This window comes from Pieris brassicae, chromosome 5 (assembly GCF_905147105.1).
Source record: "Pieris brassicae chromosome 5, ilPieBrab1.1, whole genome shotgun sequence".
Classification (NCBI taxonomy): Eukaryota; Metazoa; Arthropoda; class Insecta; order Lepidoptera; family Pieridae; genus Pieris; species Pieris brassicae.
This window is the reverse complement of record NC_059669.1, coordinates 98,000-117,861: the sequence shown is the minus strand read 5'-3', so window position 1 is coordinate 117,861 and position 19,862 is coordinate 98,000. Positions and strand designations below refer to the sequence as shown.

The window sequence follows — 19,862 nt, the reverse complement described above, 5'->3', positions numbered from 1 at the left end:
ATAGATTGGACTATAGACCTGGGAAGTATCATGTCATTAGATATTTGGTAAGTTGATTTGCCAGCATCGTCCCCACAAATTAAGTATTCGCTTTCGAAGCTCTTCACACACGGGTTTGCCAAGACCCATTTTTATTTGAAAACTAATGAAATTTTCAGAATGTATACTGTCTCACTTGACAAGTAACCCAGAATTACTATTACAAATTTAAATTATGCAACATAATTGTACTAAGAAGGAATAATCTTAGTTACCTCGCGGGTAGACGAACTCTTTTTCATCAATTAACAATTACACGAACTATTTTGCTTATAACTTTTTCGAATTTAAAACAGGATATGTATAAATTTAAAAATGCTAAAATATTTATCTGGTTCATAATTAAAAAATGGCATATGTAACGCGACAAAACAGCTTAATATTTTATATACGTCACACAAGACGAGCTATTTTGCATCGGGGCTCGTATGTATAAAGTATTTCACGGAACAGTTGGAGTGCAACAAAAGAAACACGTCATGAGAAGGGACGCTCAAATTAGACGAAGTCGCGAGACAGCTCGCCGCCGCCTCATCTCGTTCACATTCCACGCAGTCGTCGTCTTTTGACTAAATAAAACCACTTTATTTGAATATACACTTTTATTTATAGATATAATAACTTTCTCCGTACAACTTACAATGTATCAGACTCTTATTGGCAAGCTTACGAGACGGAGGGTGCGAGAGGTGGCAGCAGGCCAATTAGCATTGGCGGGGCGCGACGGAAACAGAAAATACCATTTTACGAGGCACAGCTGCATGCGTCACGCGTACCTTTATCGGACTCTCACCTAGCGATCGTTATCCTGTATTATGGTAATATGTAAATACTGATAGTCATAAATTACACTATAGGTACACAATTAAACAAATTGTCACACATTAAGTAGACTCGTATTCGGTCAACTCGTATGTGATGTCATTTTCACTTTCCACAGTCTATAGAAGCACACGGTCATTAATACTCGAGCCGCTCTTCTCGCGACGACCAGGCTAAGGCGGTGGAGGCGGGGGCGGGGCTGGTCGAGAGGCGCGGGGCGGCGAGAGCAGCGAGTGCGGCACCGATACCGTGCGCCCGCCCACCTGCACCGACACGCGCCCGCGGGACGCGGCGCCCAGAGCCAGCACGGCTTCTCCGGCGCGAAGGCGCACGCCGGCCTCGTCCCAGTCCGTAGCCACGGTGCGTTGTTGCGGATAGCCCAGTTTCACGCCGTTGGACACGGTGTAGGCGCGGGACGGAGGTAGCGGCGGAGGTCGCTCCTGCGGCGAAAGAAATCGATACGAAACGTGAAACCCGCGAAACGTTAATTTAATTTAAAGATTAGACTAGATTATCGTTTCTGAGATTCGGAAAATTCGCCCTCACCAAATCGAGGCCGAAGAGCGAGCAGGTCTTCTTGACGAGGGCGGGGTCGCACTTGGAGTCCGGCGGCGGGGTGCCGGCGATTGGAGCCGGTCGGGGTCGGACGGGGGCGTCGGGACACATGGCGCGATGGCGCCGCCACGCGGTCTGGATGCAGCGAGCCGCCGCCTGACGCCGGGCGCGCCGCATACGCTCCAACACCTGAAACGTTGTCGACGGTCACGTGGATTCCCGTAGATGCGAGAAGATGGGAGGGTGCGGATTGGATGCATACCTGTCGCATGCCCTCGCTGAGGAACACGTGTCGCTTGCCTATGGCCCAGCGGATGGCGGCAGGCGAGTGCGACGGAGGCGGCGCGGCTGCGGTGGCGACGCGTAAGACGCGCGCGCACGACGCTTCTCCGCTATCGGCGGCAGTATCCTTCCCTCGGGCCCCCAGCCCGCAGTATCGCCCGCAGAAGGCTCGGAATCGCATGCGGTGCGGGAATCCGTTCGCCATCAGCTGCACCGTCTCCAATATCTGTAGCGCTCTCACCTGATTTATGAATATCGGCTTTAACAACAGTTCATATTGGCTCGTTAATATTATGAGAATAAATCGGAGAATTTTTATTTTCCTCGAAAGTGTAGTATAAAGCATCATTTATCACTTAAAAATAAAGTGTCATTCCAACCACGGGCGTACTGACGCCTTCCGCTGCGCCTCGTGCCTTAAATTACATCGGTTGGCACCGGTCATCTTCACCCCGTGACATTGCCATAAAAAACTAGTAGGCATTTTTGTGTTCCTTTGCATCATCATCTAATCTGTACACGTCCCTGATTACGCGTGTGTCGTCCTGGGAGATCATATTATTTGTGGCTCATAAGGTAAAGATATCAACGTATTATTCGTTACCTGTGAGGCTACGGTGGCTCGATCAAAGAGCACGGGCGTCTCGGTGGCGTTGGCGCGTAGACAGCGCACGAAATGAGGCCTGGCGTGCACGAGCGTGCGCAGTAGATTGTCTAAGCGCGTGTGAAAGTCTTGCGTTAGCGTGGAACCGCCCGAAGCACCACCGGCCGCCGTGGGAGACGCGCGGAAAGCGGAGCCCGCCGGTCCGCCGGCCGACGCCAGCGCCTTCAGTTCAGCCCCAAACAAGTGGGTGGCGAACCCGAACTCGCAAGCACGAGTGTCGAAGACGGCTAACAGGTCGTCCGGAACCGCGTCGCGGTTGGCCTCGAGAAAGTCAGCGGCGTCGTAGACCACTTCGCCAGCGTAGTGGCGCACGGTGAAGCGGCGCGGGTGCGGCGGCCGCGCGTCGCCGAGGCGCGGATGTGCCGCTCGTACGCGGGCCACGTATTGCTCGGCCGAGCCGCGGGCGGCGCATTCGGCGTCGAGCGCCGCCAGCAGCCCGCTGCGCAGCGAAGACAATAGGTCGATGCACGGCACGTTGTCAGCATACTCTACCTCCAGAGCACCCGTCACGCCCTCTTCGCGGCACGACTCTGCGCTCGACTGCGGCCGATACACCGAAGGATTTATTAAAACAATTCATTGATTTACCACCGATTTCTATATATAACTTCCAATATATACCGCTGTAGGAAGGGGTGGAAATATAAACAATTTTATTGCTGTATGCATAGGCTTTGTAATGTGTCTAAGGTTAGACTACTGAAATTTGGTAGCAACTCGTTTATTTATTAAGAAATGATGAATGAATTACTTTACTTTATTAGTAACAACAACAATAGATTAGCATTTTATACTTTGGAATCCCGATCGAGCGCTCGTATGTTGCAGTGAAGTTTATGGATATAAACTAGTCACGATAAAGGCAACGAGGGGAAATCAAAAGTCGGCTACCTTGAAGACGTGGGTGTTGTAGAAATGCTGCATGGTCTCTGCGCACAGGTTGGTGCAGAGGTGCTCGAGGCGGGAGGGCGCAGCGTCTTCGAAGCCAAACATGTCGAGAATGCCCACGAAGCCGTCGGTGGCGTGACGCACCGCATCGTTGAGCACGGCCATTGAGCGCGCGCCCGCTCGACCCCGCGCGCCGCTACCGGCCGTCGACGCGCGGCGTGACGCAGCATCCTGGTGCACAGACTCGTTAGAGTCGGACGACAGCGTGCCCAACGTCGAACCCGGCCGCTTCAGTGAGTTGGCGCGCCGCACTATTGTGGCCACCGTCCGGCAGTAGAGGGCCTTCGCCAACGAATCGCGCGCCAGCGAGGCGGCGGCCGCCGTCGCCGGCGTGCGCACTCGGCCTCGGGCAGCGCTCCGCGTTGCCAAGCCTCGCGCGAGAGCAGCGGCGCCGACGCCCAGCAGCGCGCTCACCGCCGCCAATGTCGCGTCGTCACCCACTTCGGCGCCGCCGTCCGAACTCTCGACGAAGACGAGATTTCCGAGGAGCAGCACGGCGGCGAGCACGCGTACCACGTCTAAAAAGGGGATGCCGAGCACGCCGAGACAACCGCGCCAAGCCTGGAAGCGCGCCGCGTCCTCGTCGGGGGCATCGGCGCGAGGACGCGCCGGTAAGGCGGGCGCGAGGTATCGTAGGTCGGAAGACGTGAGGCCGTCAAGGTGCAGACGGGCGCGCTCGTCGGCCGCGAGGCCGGCCAACATGTGATAGAAGACGTGGTAGTTGCGCTCGCCGGCAGGAGGCCGCACCACGCGCGTCTGGTCTAAGAAGTAGCAGTGTATCTTGGTGCGGTACAGCGCACCGTCGGTGACCTGCACCTCGATAAAGTGACCGATGCGCGTCGAATGCGCGTTGGCGCGCGTCGCAGCCGTTCCCAGGGCGCGCAATACGGTAAAAGCGGCAGCGAGGTGTTTAAAGGCGTCCGTCTCGGGTCCACCCCCGGCGGCGTCGAACAGCCGCCGGAGCAGCACCATGGAAGCATACGTTTTTCCCGACCCTGACACTCCTGAAACGTGACAATAACGCATCACCGACGAATTTGTCGATTTATTTTAGCCTTATATCAGAAATACAAAATATATACATTATAACTATTGTTTCTTAATCTATGATAACCAATTCTGTGTGCCTACGGTCAAAGGCCTCCCACCTTGTCCTCCAGTTTTCTTTGTTGTACACTAATTTCGTCCAGGTCTTTCCAGCCATTTCCATGGTCTCATCGGCCCACCTTTTAAATTGCCTACCTCTTTTTCTTTTATGGCCTCTTGGTTGCCATAGTGTTACAATTTTGCTCCATTTATCTGCTCCTCTTATGGTATATATCCATGATGTCCAGCCCATTTCCATTTTAGTTGTTTTATTTTATATGTAACGTCAGCAAACTCTGTTTTATCTCCTAAATTCATGTTACTTATTTTGTCAATTCTTCTAATCTTTATAATACTTCTTTCCATGGCTCTCTTTCACATTGTGCTTTAGTAAGTGCCCATGATTAGCAGCCGTATGTTTGCATGCTTTACTATTTTTCATGACTTCTTTTAGGGACCAATATCTATTCCATGCTTTTCTAATTCTTCTGTCTATTTCCTTTGTAGTTAAATCATGGCTGGATATTAGTTGACCTAAATATAGATCTTCTTGTACATAATCTATTGTGTTCTCATCTATTTTTATTACATTGTCATTCCTACCAGCTTTAGTTTTTTGGATGTTCATTAAGAGTCCAACTTCTTTGCTAGCTGTGTTTAGTTCTATGAGCATTTTTTGCCAATACGGCAAAAGAATTACAAAAAATTGATTGCGAGAGAAATAAATGATCCTTAAATATTAATTGAATGGCGACCGCCAATCGGCCAGTGACGTCTTGAAAACATACCGGAAAGGATGATCGCCTGCGGGCAACCCGAATCTGCTTGGTGACGCACAGCGTCGCGCACCAGCCGGGTGAGCTCGGGACGTTGCGCGCGCGCCGCAGCCGGCGTGAGTGCGTTGGCGGCGTCGCCGTACGCATTGAGCGCCACCACGATTGGCCCCACCGACGTCTGAAACACGGTATGGACGTTAGGCCACTTATCGGATCACTCTCCCATCAAAGACAACGTAAATCCTACTTACGTAGAACTTATTTTGGTAGAACCTGGTCTGCAGCGCCCTCACGATGGCGTCCTCGGTGAGCGGTCCCCGAAGGTGGACGAGGTCGTCGACATCGCCGGCGCCGCTGCCTCCGCGCCATCTCACCTCTGAAGTTTTACACTCTCAAAACGTATAATAGCTAGGCTATTATGCCGATGCTTCGAGAAAGACCAAGAGTTGCACAATTTTTCGAATGAGGTTCACGTTCGATGATGAACAAGAAAGGCGGCAGCACCCTGGATTTATTTATACCTTGTCTGCCTACCAGTATCTATACTTGACACCCGGTAATACATATTCTTTATTTCAAAATTGGCTTCCCAATACATGGCAATGGCATGCCACTTATATATATAAGTGACCTTGTAATGAATGACCGAGACCACGAGTGATGATTTGGAATTATCTACAGGTGTTCACACAAAGGGTTCTACTATTGTTACTGTATATTATTTTAAACCTGGTGGTGGCGGTGGCGGCTGAAGAGGGGGCAGCAGTAGCGGCGCCCGTGGTGGCACCGCGGGCTGCGGGCTTGCGGTGGGTTGGGCCTGCCCTCCACCCGATTGGCCACCCACGTGTAGATGGTTGCGGAGCGTCACCAGCTCCGAGCTGAGGCTCAACAGTCGCCGCTGCAAGTGAACCGCCTCGTTCGATGAAGACGCGTCTGGAAATAGAGAAATTATCGATATTTAATTGTAGCTTTACTTGACAAATTCGATTGTCGAATGACTGACACTAAAATCTCGATCCAGCTCTCTAATGGTGTTTCCTTTATATAATTAACCTGACGAATTGGTGACCGAGTTAGGAATTAGAATACGGGCCTGAAGGATAGGATATTTACCGAGACTCGGTATGGTATGCGCGAGAGGGCGGTGGAGGGGCGAGGGGCGTCGACCGGTCGGGCCCTCGCCGCCACATTCCGCACTGACGCGCCCCGCACGGCTCCGAGTTCCCTTCGCCTCACTACGTCCTGCCGGTGCTGACGGAACACCGCAATGTATTATATTTCACAACACAACAGCCATATGTAAACAAAAGAGAACGCTCTCCTAATCCTATGCGTTCGATGTGGACATAACCGTTGGTCAAAAGTAGGTATCTAATTAATATTCGTCCGCGTGTTAATAAATCAGCTGATATAACTTATGCCTTAGAGTAGTGTAGCCATACAAGCTATACCTACTCTCTAACAACACGTGTGCAACCTGTTTTAGTATAATAGTTCGTTGGCTTCTAGATTTAAATACATTCATCGGCTCTAGTATATTGCTTGGTTTTTTTTTCTTCAAAATATGCCTTAAAGTAATTATGTCAGATCAGGTTGACGAAGTATTAGAACATATCATAATAGTTATAGTCATACACTTAGTAATTGACGTTGAATTCAAAGTTAAACGATATTTAGCCAACGTTTCCAATCGTTTATGTAGAATTTGATATTAATCAGATGTAAATTATGTTTTTTTTTTTATTACTGTGACATTTAAAACACAACAAAATGGTTGAGAGCTCCGTGAGAGCCTCAGCTTTGCCATCACCTAAGCCTTCCAAGTGAATTTTTACGCGAGCGAAGCAGTAAATCACTAAAAAAATACAACTTGCGAAAAGCTTAGTATAGGGAAACTATCACCAAGCGCGCACGTTGATGTCTTTTGTATTAGTCATATGAACGGCGTGAGTATATACTATAAAATGCGCTTTGAAATTTATTTTTGGGACAGTTACTGTAAATTCTTGATAAACATTTATGGCTTTAATTTTTTTCTGCTTGCTTCATTAATTTAATCCTAACTTCAAAATTCAACCAGACACGAAAATATTACTCGTTTTAGTGAAATGAATACAAAAAGCTTGACAGCCACGACATAGATCTTTGAGAATATAGTTGATACGTTGTTTTGAATGGTGTGCATTCGCCAGACTAGGTATATTTCGATTTATCACAATTGGTGATCACCAATTAAGGTTTTACTCGCGTGTGCAAGTAATGCGATTGGCCACGGAGCAGGAGCGCAGGGTGCGGCGAGCGGCAACCTCAGTAATTGCTTATTGCATCCACACGCATTATTCGCCACAGTTGATTCCGGACCCTGTATCTCGCTCATCTAAGTACGGCCGATTTGTTTTTCCTACTTACGCATATTTACGTTCAGCGAGTCGACTTCTGTATTCGGTGACTCGAGCTTGCGTTAAATAAAATAATATTTAACGAGTGCCTGTACTCGTATCTATGTACGCGACGATTGTCGTGTTAGCTGTTAAAATATATAATAGAAATACGATGTAAGATGCAAAAACGGATTGGCTAACAATCATCGCCGAATGACCTCGCTACGAAATATAGATTTAGGTGCGAACATATCGTGCAGCTATATTTTACCAACTCTAGATTTTAGTTAGATCCGTGAGAAATTGTATTAATAACTCACCAATACCTACTAGGTTTTATCAACCGTAATCGTTAAACCTCAAATAGCTAACGATGTTTTGCCTGTATCACGCTCGGTTAACAAACTGATAATGAAACTAAAGTATGCGTGGACACGCACAAAAAACTCTTCGCGCCGAATTGTTAATCTCCTACTTCGGTGTTTTTTTGTATTCTGTTAAAAAGTGACCTACTTCGGAATATTAAAGGGGCAATAAAGTGTCTCGCTTATATGGTGGTGCTGGTTTGAAAGTTTTAACAGAACGAAGGCTTTCTACAGCATAGTTTGTTTGGTGGCGTGGGGCTCGCTTCGCTCTCTCGCTGGCAGTTGGCTCCGCTACTCTAGTATGTACTTATAGATATGTTTGAGGGCGCTGAGAACCGGCTCAGATCCATTGAGCCTCGCCGCCCGCCGGGGAAGGGCCGAATTTACCGAGATACCTGCGCTCGCCACCCGCCCCTCACCTCACCTCACCTCACCTAATATACCTTTCATATTATTCTAAAACAAGTTTGTGTCACTTTTTATATTCAAACCCACTCTATAAGCAAGGTAGAACTGTGGAATGAATAGTTATCTAAAAAACTTTTTATTTTCTAAATATTAACCCCGACCTAGAAATGTATTTAATGAGATTTAGCACGAAAGTGTTTCAATCCCTAAAACATTTTATAGTGACAGCTTCATTATTTTCTGATTTTGAAAACACCAATTCATAGGTGTATACGGCCTACGTACAGTTCAAGCTTTGCTGGAGTTTGGAATCGCCGCAGATACAGCCTCCCGAATGATTTCCCAAGACGTAGCTCAAAACTAAACGTTATTTAGTTTCCATATTTTAAATTCGATGAAAATTTTGTATCCCTCTCAAAAGGATCTGCATTGTATGATATTTACCAGTTTCGGGTCTTATCGAAATCACTGCACACTAAACACAATCACTTCTAGGAGGAAACTAAAACATCGTGAGTCATCGCCACAAAAGAGCAAAGGGCTCACGAAACTCGAAAGGTTGGATTTAGAACACGGTTGGAGGAGAGCGACGCTCACCTTGCAGCTTTTTCTCCGTCTCCCAGAACTTCTGCAGTTCGGTGAAGTACTTGTCGAGGATGAACACCTTGGAGAGGCCGAGCGTGGCCATGGCGGGCGGCGCGCTCGCATCACACTCAGCGGCCGCGCCGCTTCACTCGTCCGCGTCCACTCCGCGACCACTCGCGCGCACCGACTCTCGCCGACTGAGGAGTGAGGAGTGAGGCCACCCGGAGCCGCAACCCGCCACGGGCTCTCTCACGACATCACGTCACTTTAAGGTAACACGGTATTGTTCTCTTCTAAAAGAAGCAGCAGCAAACGCACAACGGACGCAATTTACCTTTTAGCGTTTTTTTTGTAATCTATGGAGATATTGCATATCTTATTGTATAAAATGAATTCGGCGCCATCTATTGTCGCTCTGGGGTATCATGTGTGGAGATTACGGTTAAAGTGCTGACTCGAGTAATAGGCAGCTAATGTGGCATGCGCTCGCGTCCTGATCGGGAAACCAATGCATTAGAGGCCGCTGCTACCAAGATTACAAAATTAACTCTTGGCATTGATTAAGATTGGTATTGGTAAAAACTATGATCATTACGTGTTTAATAAAATTTGTAATAAAGATTATGTTGTGTAAACTTCTATTGAATAAGCAATAGAAGCACTCGTATCGAAATGTAATTTGTTGTTAACTAAGAACCGATGAATTACAGCGAAATATTAACCCTTGCTCCTATCTAAACATTCACACCTAAATCTTCCAATAAGAGTCATTATAAAGGAAATATTCGTCACTTAACTTGTAATAATTGATAGAAAATTAACGTTAACAACACATTTCTTAAACGGAATATACATCTTGTTTTGGCTGAAGAAACCTTATAACCTTATATTAATTAATAAAGTATTAGGCAGCTAACTTTATTTACCAAAAACAAGCTATAAGTATTCATATAAAACATCAGTACGTATTTATTATGTTGCAATCACATTAAAGAATCCAGAATTAAAATATATAACTGCAAGAATACACTAATAAGATATTTACGAAATCATTATTTCAAGTCGTTTAAGGAAGAAGATTTTTAGTATGGAAATATGGGCCGTGAATATTTTTGCATTGATTAATAAATGAGATGGATGTCATATCTACTTTAAAAAACAATATGGCCGCATGCCTTTGCTTGATTTGGGGCAAGTACATCATATAGGGTCAACTATATACAATAAGGGCTTTTCTCAGTTGCACAAATTTAAGTAAAAAGCAACATTTCGCTTAAACAAACACAATAATTACCAATTACGTGATAATAGTAGAAAAAAGTCGTAGCAATTTCACTCAGTATTTATTATACAAGCTTAACTAATTATTATAAAATTTTGTCTATTACACTTCTATCTGCATTGTGAAGGGTATGTTATCATATACAATATATTATTTTTACGACTATTAAGTGTTTAATTAATTTAGCATATTCTACTAGCGTCGCGCGTCGTGGTTAAACTAGAAAGTGATAAAGCAGATGAACGCGGAAAGCGACTATAGTCACTACTGGGTACTAGGGCCTAGGACGATGCATCCAATTAAGAAGAGCTTGTTGCGTTATCGCGATCGACATAATCTCCCGCCATCGGCTCTTTCGTTGGTAGGCAATTGCAGAGAAATTTATAAACAATATCTTCCAATGGAGTTTTTTGAGAAGTTTAGAACATTGATCTCGACATAAATACGCGGTATTAACCGCAAGTATTCCTTTGTTGCTTCTTTTTTAAAAGAACAAGATTTTTATAATTAAAAGTACGACTCACCGCGAATGCGCGTGTTAAGACGCGCGGAGGCGTCGTGGGGCGACTCCGATGCACTCGGCCGACTCGCTCTGCGCAACACATAACAGTTTTCAGCAGTCGCATTACGGCCCAAATTAACGACAATACGAACGTTTAATATAATTTACCATTAACTTGACATGGGGCAGTTCACGTTAGTAATACTTGCCTGGGTCGATGTCGGCGTGAGCGGAACGTGCGATGTGGCCGGGGCGGGCGGCGCGGTCGGCACTCCACGGCCTCGTATGTCTGGTCCGGCAGCAGCGTGGCACCTTCGCGCTTCCCGCCCGATTTCATTCCCCTTGATCTACGTCGTACCGTGTTCCATCAAACGGGGATCCATGACTTTGCCCACAATGTAAAACTATGAACTACAAAATCATTGACTAATAATGATTTAAACGAAAACTTAAGCTTAACGTAATTATGTAGTAGTCGCAATAACTGTACGATATAGAGGTAACAATTTTAGCATATACCTAAAACGGGTAGCAGACATTAGCGAGAAATAATGAACGGCTTCATGTTAGAGAGACGCAATGGGCTCGTTAGACGCGCTGACTCGACACTATTCCCCAAACATTGACGATGTGACGAACCTGTCCAAACGCTTTGGCATGGCCGGCCTGCCAATGGCTCTCCGCCGCCGCCGGAATGCCGCCGAGGTAAAGCTTTTTGTCCAATTCAGAAATCGTGAACACCGGACAGCAAACGCGGCTCGCAACGCAATGTCACTGTTTCATCGAATATCAAAACATTAGATATATATTTATTAGGTTTTTAGTAGATCAAATGTTATTCTTAATAATTAACACAATCAACTAGTAACATAATATAATATATCTTTTTTATTTTCATAAAATTTTATTTTCATTTTTTATTCGCATAAATCACTAGGATTTATGCGAACATTTCAATTAAGTATTTAGGTAAATCTCTAGTCATAACGTCATTTTAATAATCAGAGTGTAAAATAGAATTTACAAACTCCGGGTTGTGTACACATTTCTCAAAATTGTTAAAGTGTACAGTGAACCTGTGTATTTCAGGATTAACTCTCTTAACTTAATAAGAATGTAACTCTCACTATCATAGCCTTTTACTAATGCTCTTTTGCATTGTGGGAATTTAAAATCTATTTCCATTATTAAACTAGAGCGATGCACACGATAAAAGTCCTACATATCTTAGGAGCATAATGTATTTATTGTTAAATAAAAAAATGTGTAGTGAACTCTTACGGCACTCGCCGTCGTCACCTGTTTGTTCCATGTGTGTTTATCCAGAGTGTATATATATATATATATATATATATCTGGATACACACGTATAATATATTTGTTATACATAATATTTACATATCTACATTGTTAAGACCTCTACAGCCTACAGGCCAGTTTACCATCAAGTCACATCATCAATGAAACATGATACGTACATGATTTTATTGTCGAGTTTACACTTGATAGACCAATATAATGTGAAACGGGAATATGACTAGTTTCTACATGAATCAAGTATTTGAAAGAGGCACGTGGTATTGTATTTTGTATGTCATGGGTATGTATAGTATAGAAACAAATGCAATACCTTTCGAAGCATATTGTGATGTCAACCCCTTCTCAAAAGGTTACTAGCAAATTCACGGAGATATCCACACTTCGTAACAAAACACGAGAAGTGGCGAAGGTAAGTAATTCGCGTAGAGAAACGATCCCACGGGCATTGGTTCATTGAAAACAACCAAGGCGCGAAAGTTTACGTCGGAGGCGCACAGTTCTGCTGCCGAGTATCGACTCACGACTGATCACTGATGGCCTTACGGGGCGTATTGGGACTTATGGCCAATGCGTGCGGCAAGCCACTACACTAGAGTAAACTACAGTCCGCAGAGCACCTTAGCGCTCTTAGGTCGTGTGTTCTGCGATCTTTTCGCACGATCGTAATGAGGCCAACTCTTCGGGAAATTACTGATCTCATAATCGTACTTTGTCTTTTCGAGACCGTTTTTATTCGTGTACTTTTAAAAATAACGAAGAAGTTGAGAATCTAAAACAATAGCATATCTATTGCAACAAGTTAACGCGCATAAACGTCATGATATTAGTATGTCTGTTTGTCTAATCACAAATACTCACACGGGTTTGTTTTTCGTTCTCCCAGATGAACCTTCCTTCAACCTACATATCAGGAGATTTTTTTTTACCAACAATTAAAGAAATTTATATTAGCGCCTCTTATGTTTAACCTTATGTCGTAAAACGGTTAAGTTGTGTTTGTTTAAATTTGGGCTTTTTAAAGGTTAAATGGCGGCTCGACTTGAGATGAACACCTCTTCGCTTGGGTCGCATGTATAGGAAAACTACAATCCTCTCGCCTCTGGCTAAGTATATTCAATATATGTACTTCGTGTGGTTAACTGTCAAGAGACCGCTCCACATTTTTTTTACTGCAGTTGCCGTCTGACCGCTACATACAAGCGACACGTGACAAATGAAGCCATTACAAAATTATACGTTTCCATTTTTTATCCGGCCAACTCATTTCGCCTTCCTATTGACATAATGCTCATCTTTGTGCGAGTAACTTTAAGTTGCATTGTTTTTAAAATATAAACGTAGTGTCGACCACCATTACTTATTTCAATTTGAAATCTGCAGTGTAGGACGACACCATGGTTATGTTGAGTCCTGTGTGTTGTACCTACACCATATTTAATTCTAGACATTACTGACTGGGTGAATAATGACTTACTACAATTTAAGTACTACAATAACTATCGCCTTCCGCTCAACGGCGTTCCCGCTGAGATTTCGCGACATAAGTACATATTTTCAAATAAGAAAACGGTTAGCGCCACCCAATGGAGCAGTTTATATCTCGTGTCGTACTCGCGTGTTTTCATAATTATCGTTAAACTTTTAATTTCAAAAATAATAATATCCTTTTAATTAAGATACTTTTACATTTAAATTACAATTAACGTTTATATTTCAATCTTCTTTTAAGTATCTGTGTGCCCTTTTTTGGCAAAGGCCTCCTCCACATCCCGCCATTCCTGTTTGTAATGTGCCACCCTCTGCAATGTTGATGAACAACCACCTGTTGTTTCTTGAATTTGGTCTATCCACCTTCTAAGTTGTATTCCTCTTTTTCGTTTGCTGTACTTTGGCACCAGTGTACCGTTTGCTCCACTTTTCTGTTGCTCTTGCCATGGGCCCCGCCTATTTCCACTTTAATTAATTTATTTTTATTGTAACACCTCTACCTTAGTTGTTTGTCTTAAAGCTGTGCGTCTTTATTTTGCCTTTTCTTTTCTTCCTTCGTGATCGTTTTCCTTTTCTTCTTTTCTTCGTTAGGCGTAAAACATCGCGCGTTGAGGCATGTAAAATCAAATCGTCTTCAAACCTTAAGTGGGTTAATCTTTCACCGTTTATTATAAGTCCGTATTTATCCCAACTTGACTTTCTGAATATTTCCTTCAGAACCGCCGAAGACAGTTTTGGAGACAGAGGGTGTCCCTGTATCACTCCTCGTCCAATATCTATAATCCCTCCAAATTTATTCTAGTTTTCCATTGTGATTTATAAAGTTGTTTATTCTGGCTTTGCAAGGCTTGCCATATTCATCCAGAGAGTCAATAATAGTAATACATAATACGAATAATCAAAAAAGCATAATTAGACATGACACTACGGTGTGATCAGGGTCTCGACAATAAACACAAAATTTTCCTGGATGTTGAGTTGCCACACTATAAACTCGGTGGTTAGGGCGTCGTACTAAGCGTATATGCTGTTGCCGCGGCCCAGTAGAAATTGGGGCCGGCGTTGGGGACGGCGCTGGAACATTATCCTGTCTGCGACAGTCATCCTCTAAAAAGGAAATCAATTCATCAAACGAGGGAAGATGAGTGGACGAATCTCCAGCATACGCATGATCAAATCGGGTGCGCATTTCTAAATTTAGTTTTTGTAACGTAATATGCAATAAAAGAAAATATCAACTATCTACAGGCAAATTTAAACCCCTTAAGGCATTAATTGCCACTAATAAAGGATTTAAAACGTTGATTCTTAAATTGTGGCTCTGCACATTACTGTGTAATTTTAATATGACATCTACGTGGCTATCCGCCAGCCTACGAATGTTTTGATAATGCCGCATAAGTAAATCTCTGGCTCTATTATAATTACCTACTGTCCACAAGTGCTAAATGTTGGACTAACCCTTTAGCCACCCCGGTGAGACTAGCCAACAAATACCTATGCCAACTTTTGAGCAGATGTTTATTCGCCTCTTGAATGCACTAAACTATCAAAAAATGAATAAACGCCACAATTGGCTTAAATCGACACTAAAATGGGACAAATCTAATTTCGGTAACCTACCTATAATACCACTTGAAAAAGTTAAACTATCCTTCGATTGAATTTTATAATACCAACGGCTTCCCTAATTTGATCAGTCAAATCCTCAGCCTGATCCATGTCTGCACAAGCCTTGTCCATCACCTCCGGTTTCAAAACCAATTCAAGTAATGCCTGATACGATTTATATAAATCTTTCATTCTATCCTCTAACGCGTCACGTCTTGATAGAAGGGGCTGAACGCGAAATATTTAAAACGGCCGATCCTAGCCACCGTAATACACCAGCTATTTGTGCCTTGTGCGAGACCGCCATTACAAAAGCATATGAGTACAAACAATAGCACAAAAAAATCTGTTATCAATTATAATTAAAAAATATATATCAAAATAAAAATGTTTCTAACGTAACCCGAGTAAATCTCAACAATAACTAAACTAATAAATGTGACGGTCGGCCGAGAAAAAATATTTTCGATCACCCTCATAAAAAATTAGGTAATCATGTATTTCGAACAGATGTCATCATGGATAGTTCACTAAGTTTTAGGGAACTAAGTGCATATAGATAGTATTATAAAACAATCCTCGAAGCTCTGGTTTTATCTCCAGAATTACAGGGAGTCGTTCCGATCCCAGTGTCGCTGTTACTATCTTTACCAGCCTCGTTAGAAGCATATTGGAGTTCAACAGTTGTGTCTGGTCTCCAATGTATATAACCCATTCGGCGAGGCTGGATAGTATAGGGCGCCAAAAAAGTTTTGATACTCTTGGGTCATCTCCTTATGGGCCAGGATTAAATTAAACGAGTAATTACGTGACTGATATTTATTGCTTAACACTCGTCTCAGCGCAACGGGGCCCGGAGACAACTGACTCGCGACTCGTAATTTTCACACTTCGACAGTTGTCCCCACAACATCCCCCTTCTTAAAAAAAATTACATAATAAACATTTTTTAATCTTTTCTGTTTACACAAAAATGAATAAGTGTAAAAATGCATGTTGAAATAACCATAATATGGGTACAAAAAATGTGTATAAAACATAACGTATAGATCTAGTATTTTCACAAAAAATAATAATAAAAATGTTATTCGATTGCTTAAACATATTTTGATACAACGGGCACTTAACATTAACATCAGCAAAACGTACAGGTCTCCGCGTAACACGACCTGAGCGTGTCGGCGTAGTCCGTAAGTCGGTGTCTAAATGTTCTTTATGTTGTACTACTGACTCCGAAGCTATGATTACATCGTCGACAAAAGTAAATAAAAAATCAAAACCTTGAAGTACCGAATGGTCCATAAACCGTTGATAAGTTTGACTTGCGTTACGTAAACCGAAAGTCATCATTGGAAATTCAAAGTCCAAAGGGTGTCGTGATCGCTGTCTTTTCAATGTCATCCGGGAAAATAGATATGCAATGGTAAGCTCTAATAACGTCAAGTCGAGTAAAAATCGTCTTACCATCCAACAGATAAGCAAAATCGTGTAAACGCGGTACGGGATAACGATCCGGCTTCGTTATTGCGTTTAATCGCCTATAGTCTCCGCATGGCCTAATCTCGCCATTTTTCTTAGGAACTACGTGCAGCGGACTAGACCATGGGCTTTTCGATGGTCGGCATATCCCCATCTCCTGCATTACCTTGAATTCTTCCCTTACACGTTTGTACTTATCTGGCGGAAGTTGTCGAGCACGAGCGTGAACTGGAGAACCTGTAGTTTCGATGTAGTGATACACATTATGCTTAGGACTATTCTTATAATTAACAGGTCTAGTAATATCCCAGATATGATGAGATGTATTTACAAATTACATCCCAGTATGGATGACTTTTGTCAATAGTGGTCACAGAAGCTATGTTACAATTCACAATAGATGCTGAAATATTTAAATTAGTCACCTTATCTATCAACTTGCGTGACCTTACATCCACTAACAAACTATATGCGCTTAAAAAATCGGCACCGAGAATTGGCTGTTTTACCTCGGCTACGATAAAATCCCAGCGGTACGGACGACGTAAACGCAAATTGAGCTCTAGTGACTTAACACCGAAGGTTCGAATTTCGGTACCGTTAGCTGCGTATAGTTTGTAATCGGATAACTTAGAATAATTATTACAAGAACGTGTTCTTACCGGAAGAACAGAAACATTCGCACCTGTGTCTACTAAAAAATTGTAACCACTATTGTAGTCCATAACACGTAGGCGATGCGTTGGGGAAACAGCACAGATATCCGCCTCATATACCTGCGCACATTCTAGTTTCCCTTCTTCCAGGAACAGGGCTGCACACACTTATTGGCGCGCTCCTTGAAACGGAAGTTCGTCCAATAGCTCTATTACCGACTGCATCAAAGATATTTGAGAAAACAATGTGTGATCGGGTGTACGCCTTCTGCGAGAAATATGGGATATTCAATGAATGTCAAAATGGTTTTCGAAAAAACAGGTTAACAACTTTAGCAGTACATAAATTCATACAAGAAGCTCTTAATATAACAAATAATAAAGAATACGCAATCGGTCTGCTCCTAGACATGACTACGATAAGGTACAATATGAAATATTGTTAAATAAACTCTATGGGATAGGTATCCGCGGAAAAACTAACGAATGGTTCAAGTCCTATCTTGAAAACAGAAAACAATTAGTAGAAATAGAATTTTATAACAATGAAAGAAAAATTCTCCAAAATTACCGCTCTGACAGTAAAACAATAAAAGCCTCAATACTCAATACAAGGAAGCGTTATTGGGTGCCTTCTTTTTCTCATTTATATAAACGACCTTCCAAAAACCATAGAAGGACCTGGTCCATGTGTTTTATTCGCTGATGATATTTCAATTATAGCCCCCTGTCATGATATCACTAACATACACTCTACACTCAATAATATTCTAACAAAAACTATAACCTGGATGAATGCACACAATCTTGAAATCAATTTTGAAAAAAACCAAAACAATAGCATTCCACCCCCGTCAAAAAAAGCCACTTTCTCTAAATTTCTCTTTTAACAACCACACAATAGTACAAGTTAACGAATTTTCAATACTAGGTATAACAATAGACACAAACATAAACTGGAAATCACACATACAAAAAATAAAATCAAAACTATCAAAATTTTTATATGCTTTCCGGGAAATTAAAAAGGCTACGGACCTGAAAACCGCTCTAACTACCTACTACGCCTATGCGCATGCATGGCTAAACTACGGTGTAATAATGTGGGGAAATAGCACCGACGCACCAGCACTATTCACAACTCAAAAAAAGTTAATTCGGATCATAGTTAACATAGAACAAACAGACAGCTGCAAACCACATTTCATAAAACTAAACATTATCACTCTACCCTCATTATACATATTGGAAATCTGTAAATTTGCCCATACACACAAAGAATTTTACACCACACGCGAAGACATACAGACAAGATGTACACTTCGACACAAAAAACGCCTAAACCTACCATCTTCCCGATTACAAATACATGCATCAAGCCCACTAGTCATGTCAATCAAAATTTATAATAAACTACCGGAGACACTAAGAAATGAAAAAAAGATACATATATTTATACAAACAAACTAAAAAAACTTCTTATACGTAAATGTTATTATAGCGTTAATGAGTACCTAGAAGATAAAAATATAGCTTAATTCATGATTATTAATCCCTAAATATACAAAATTAAATAAATAAAAAATAATAAAAAAATGTTATTCTATGTAATTGGTGTGGAGTGTGAAGTTTTATGTGCTATTTTTTATTGTGTTGCTATTAGCTATGTTATATAATGCCTTCTTTTGCTGTGCCCTAACAGGGTCCATAATATTGTACCTAGCTTTAAGCCTCATGAACATCTTTTGTAACGTTATGGAATGCAAATAAATACATGAATACATGAAGTGGTAGAAACAGAGCCAATCCTCGTTCTGAGCGCTGCGACGGGTCTGGCTATGATTGCAAGACCGGGAACGTTGACGAAAACTACTGGAGTCTCTCCTCCGCGAAGTGCTGCGAGATCTCTCTAAGTTAGCTAACCTAACACTCAGTTTCGCAATTTCAGCCAAAATCTTATCGTCCCCTCTAATAGGTTGAGGCGATGATAACTCAGAAATCTGTGGCTGCGAAGTCTCCATGATTTTGTCAGCCACAGTGGCCAGATTATCTATATCCTTAGTTTCCGTTACGGCTAGTCACAGAAATTGTCGACACATCACTACGGCTACTACGGCTTGAATTGCGATGGCCCCTGCTGGGCGGAAGTCTGAGATGAAAGTCCTGGTACCGGATTCATCATCAAAATTGTCCACTGAAGTTCACTAAAGTCACTTGATTTTTAATATATTAGGGGTCTGGGTTCGTCGGGGTCACCAATGTTGGGTCATCTCCTTATGGGCCAGGATTAAATTAAACGAGTAATTACGTGACTGATATTTATTGCTTAACACTCGTCTAAGCGCAACGGGGCCCGGAGACAACTGACTCGCGACTCGTTTTCACACGTCGACAGTTGTCCCCACAATACCATTTATCCTTTAAAAATAATAAATGTGCAATTTGAAGTAAATATGAGGATAGGTTAAATTGTTATACCTCGGATTCTCTGAGCGTTAGTAGGGCAAACGTCGACTCGCTATACCTATTTAAGGCAATTAACGGACTTGTGGATTGCCCAGAAATTTCAGAACGTTTATCCAGACAAGTTCCTCGGGTCGGGAGTCGTGTATA

General features: G+C 42.9%; 1 protein-coding gene across 1 annotated transcript; it reads right to left on the bottom strand.

The window, feature by feature from the left end:
* Window positions 1-626: 626 nt before the first annotated feature.
* On the bottom strand, window positions 627-9,177 carry LOC123710131 (unconventional myosin-IXb). The gene is made up of 9 exons (XM_045661855.1): window positions 8,924-9,177; window positions 5,902-6,105; window positions 5,424-5,548; window positions 5,185-5,350; window positions 3,254-4,314; window positions 2,303-2,902; window positions 1,679-1,939; window positions 1,408-1,605; window positions 627-1,301 (listed from the first exon to the last, which is right to left on the bottom strand). The coding sequence occupies exons 1-9, from the start codon at window positions 9,012-9,014 to the stop codon at window positions 1,035-1,037; spliced, it is 2,973 nt and encodes a 990-aa protein (XP_045517811.1). The 5' UTR covers window positions 9,015-9,177; the 3' UTR covers window positions 627-1,034.
* Between the last annotated feature and the right edge of the window lie 10,685 nt (window positions 9,178-19,862).

Bases quoted from the DNA above. Each gene is read 5' to 3' on its own strand.
- LOC123710131 (XM_045661855.1), bottom strand. From the start codon at position 9,014: ATGGCCACGCTCGGCCTCTCCAAGGTGTTCATCCTCGACAAGTACTTC. The intron at 5,549-5,901 runs GTTTAAAATAAT...GTAAAACTTCAG, and splicing joins GCCGCCACCGCCACCACCAG to AGGTGAGATGGCGCGGAGGC. The intron at 2,903-3,253 runs GTAGCCGACTTT...TATCGGCCGCAG, and splicing joins ACAACACCCACGTCTTCAAG to TCGAGCGCAGAGTCGTGCCG.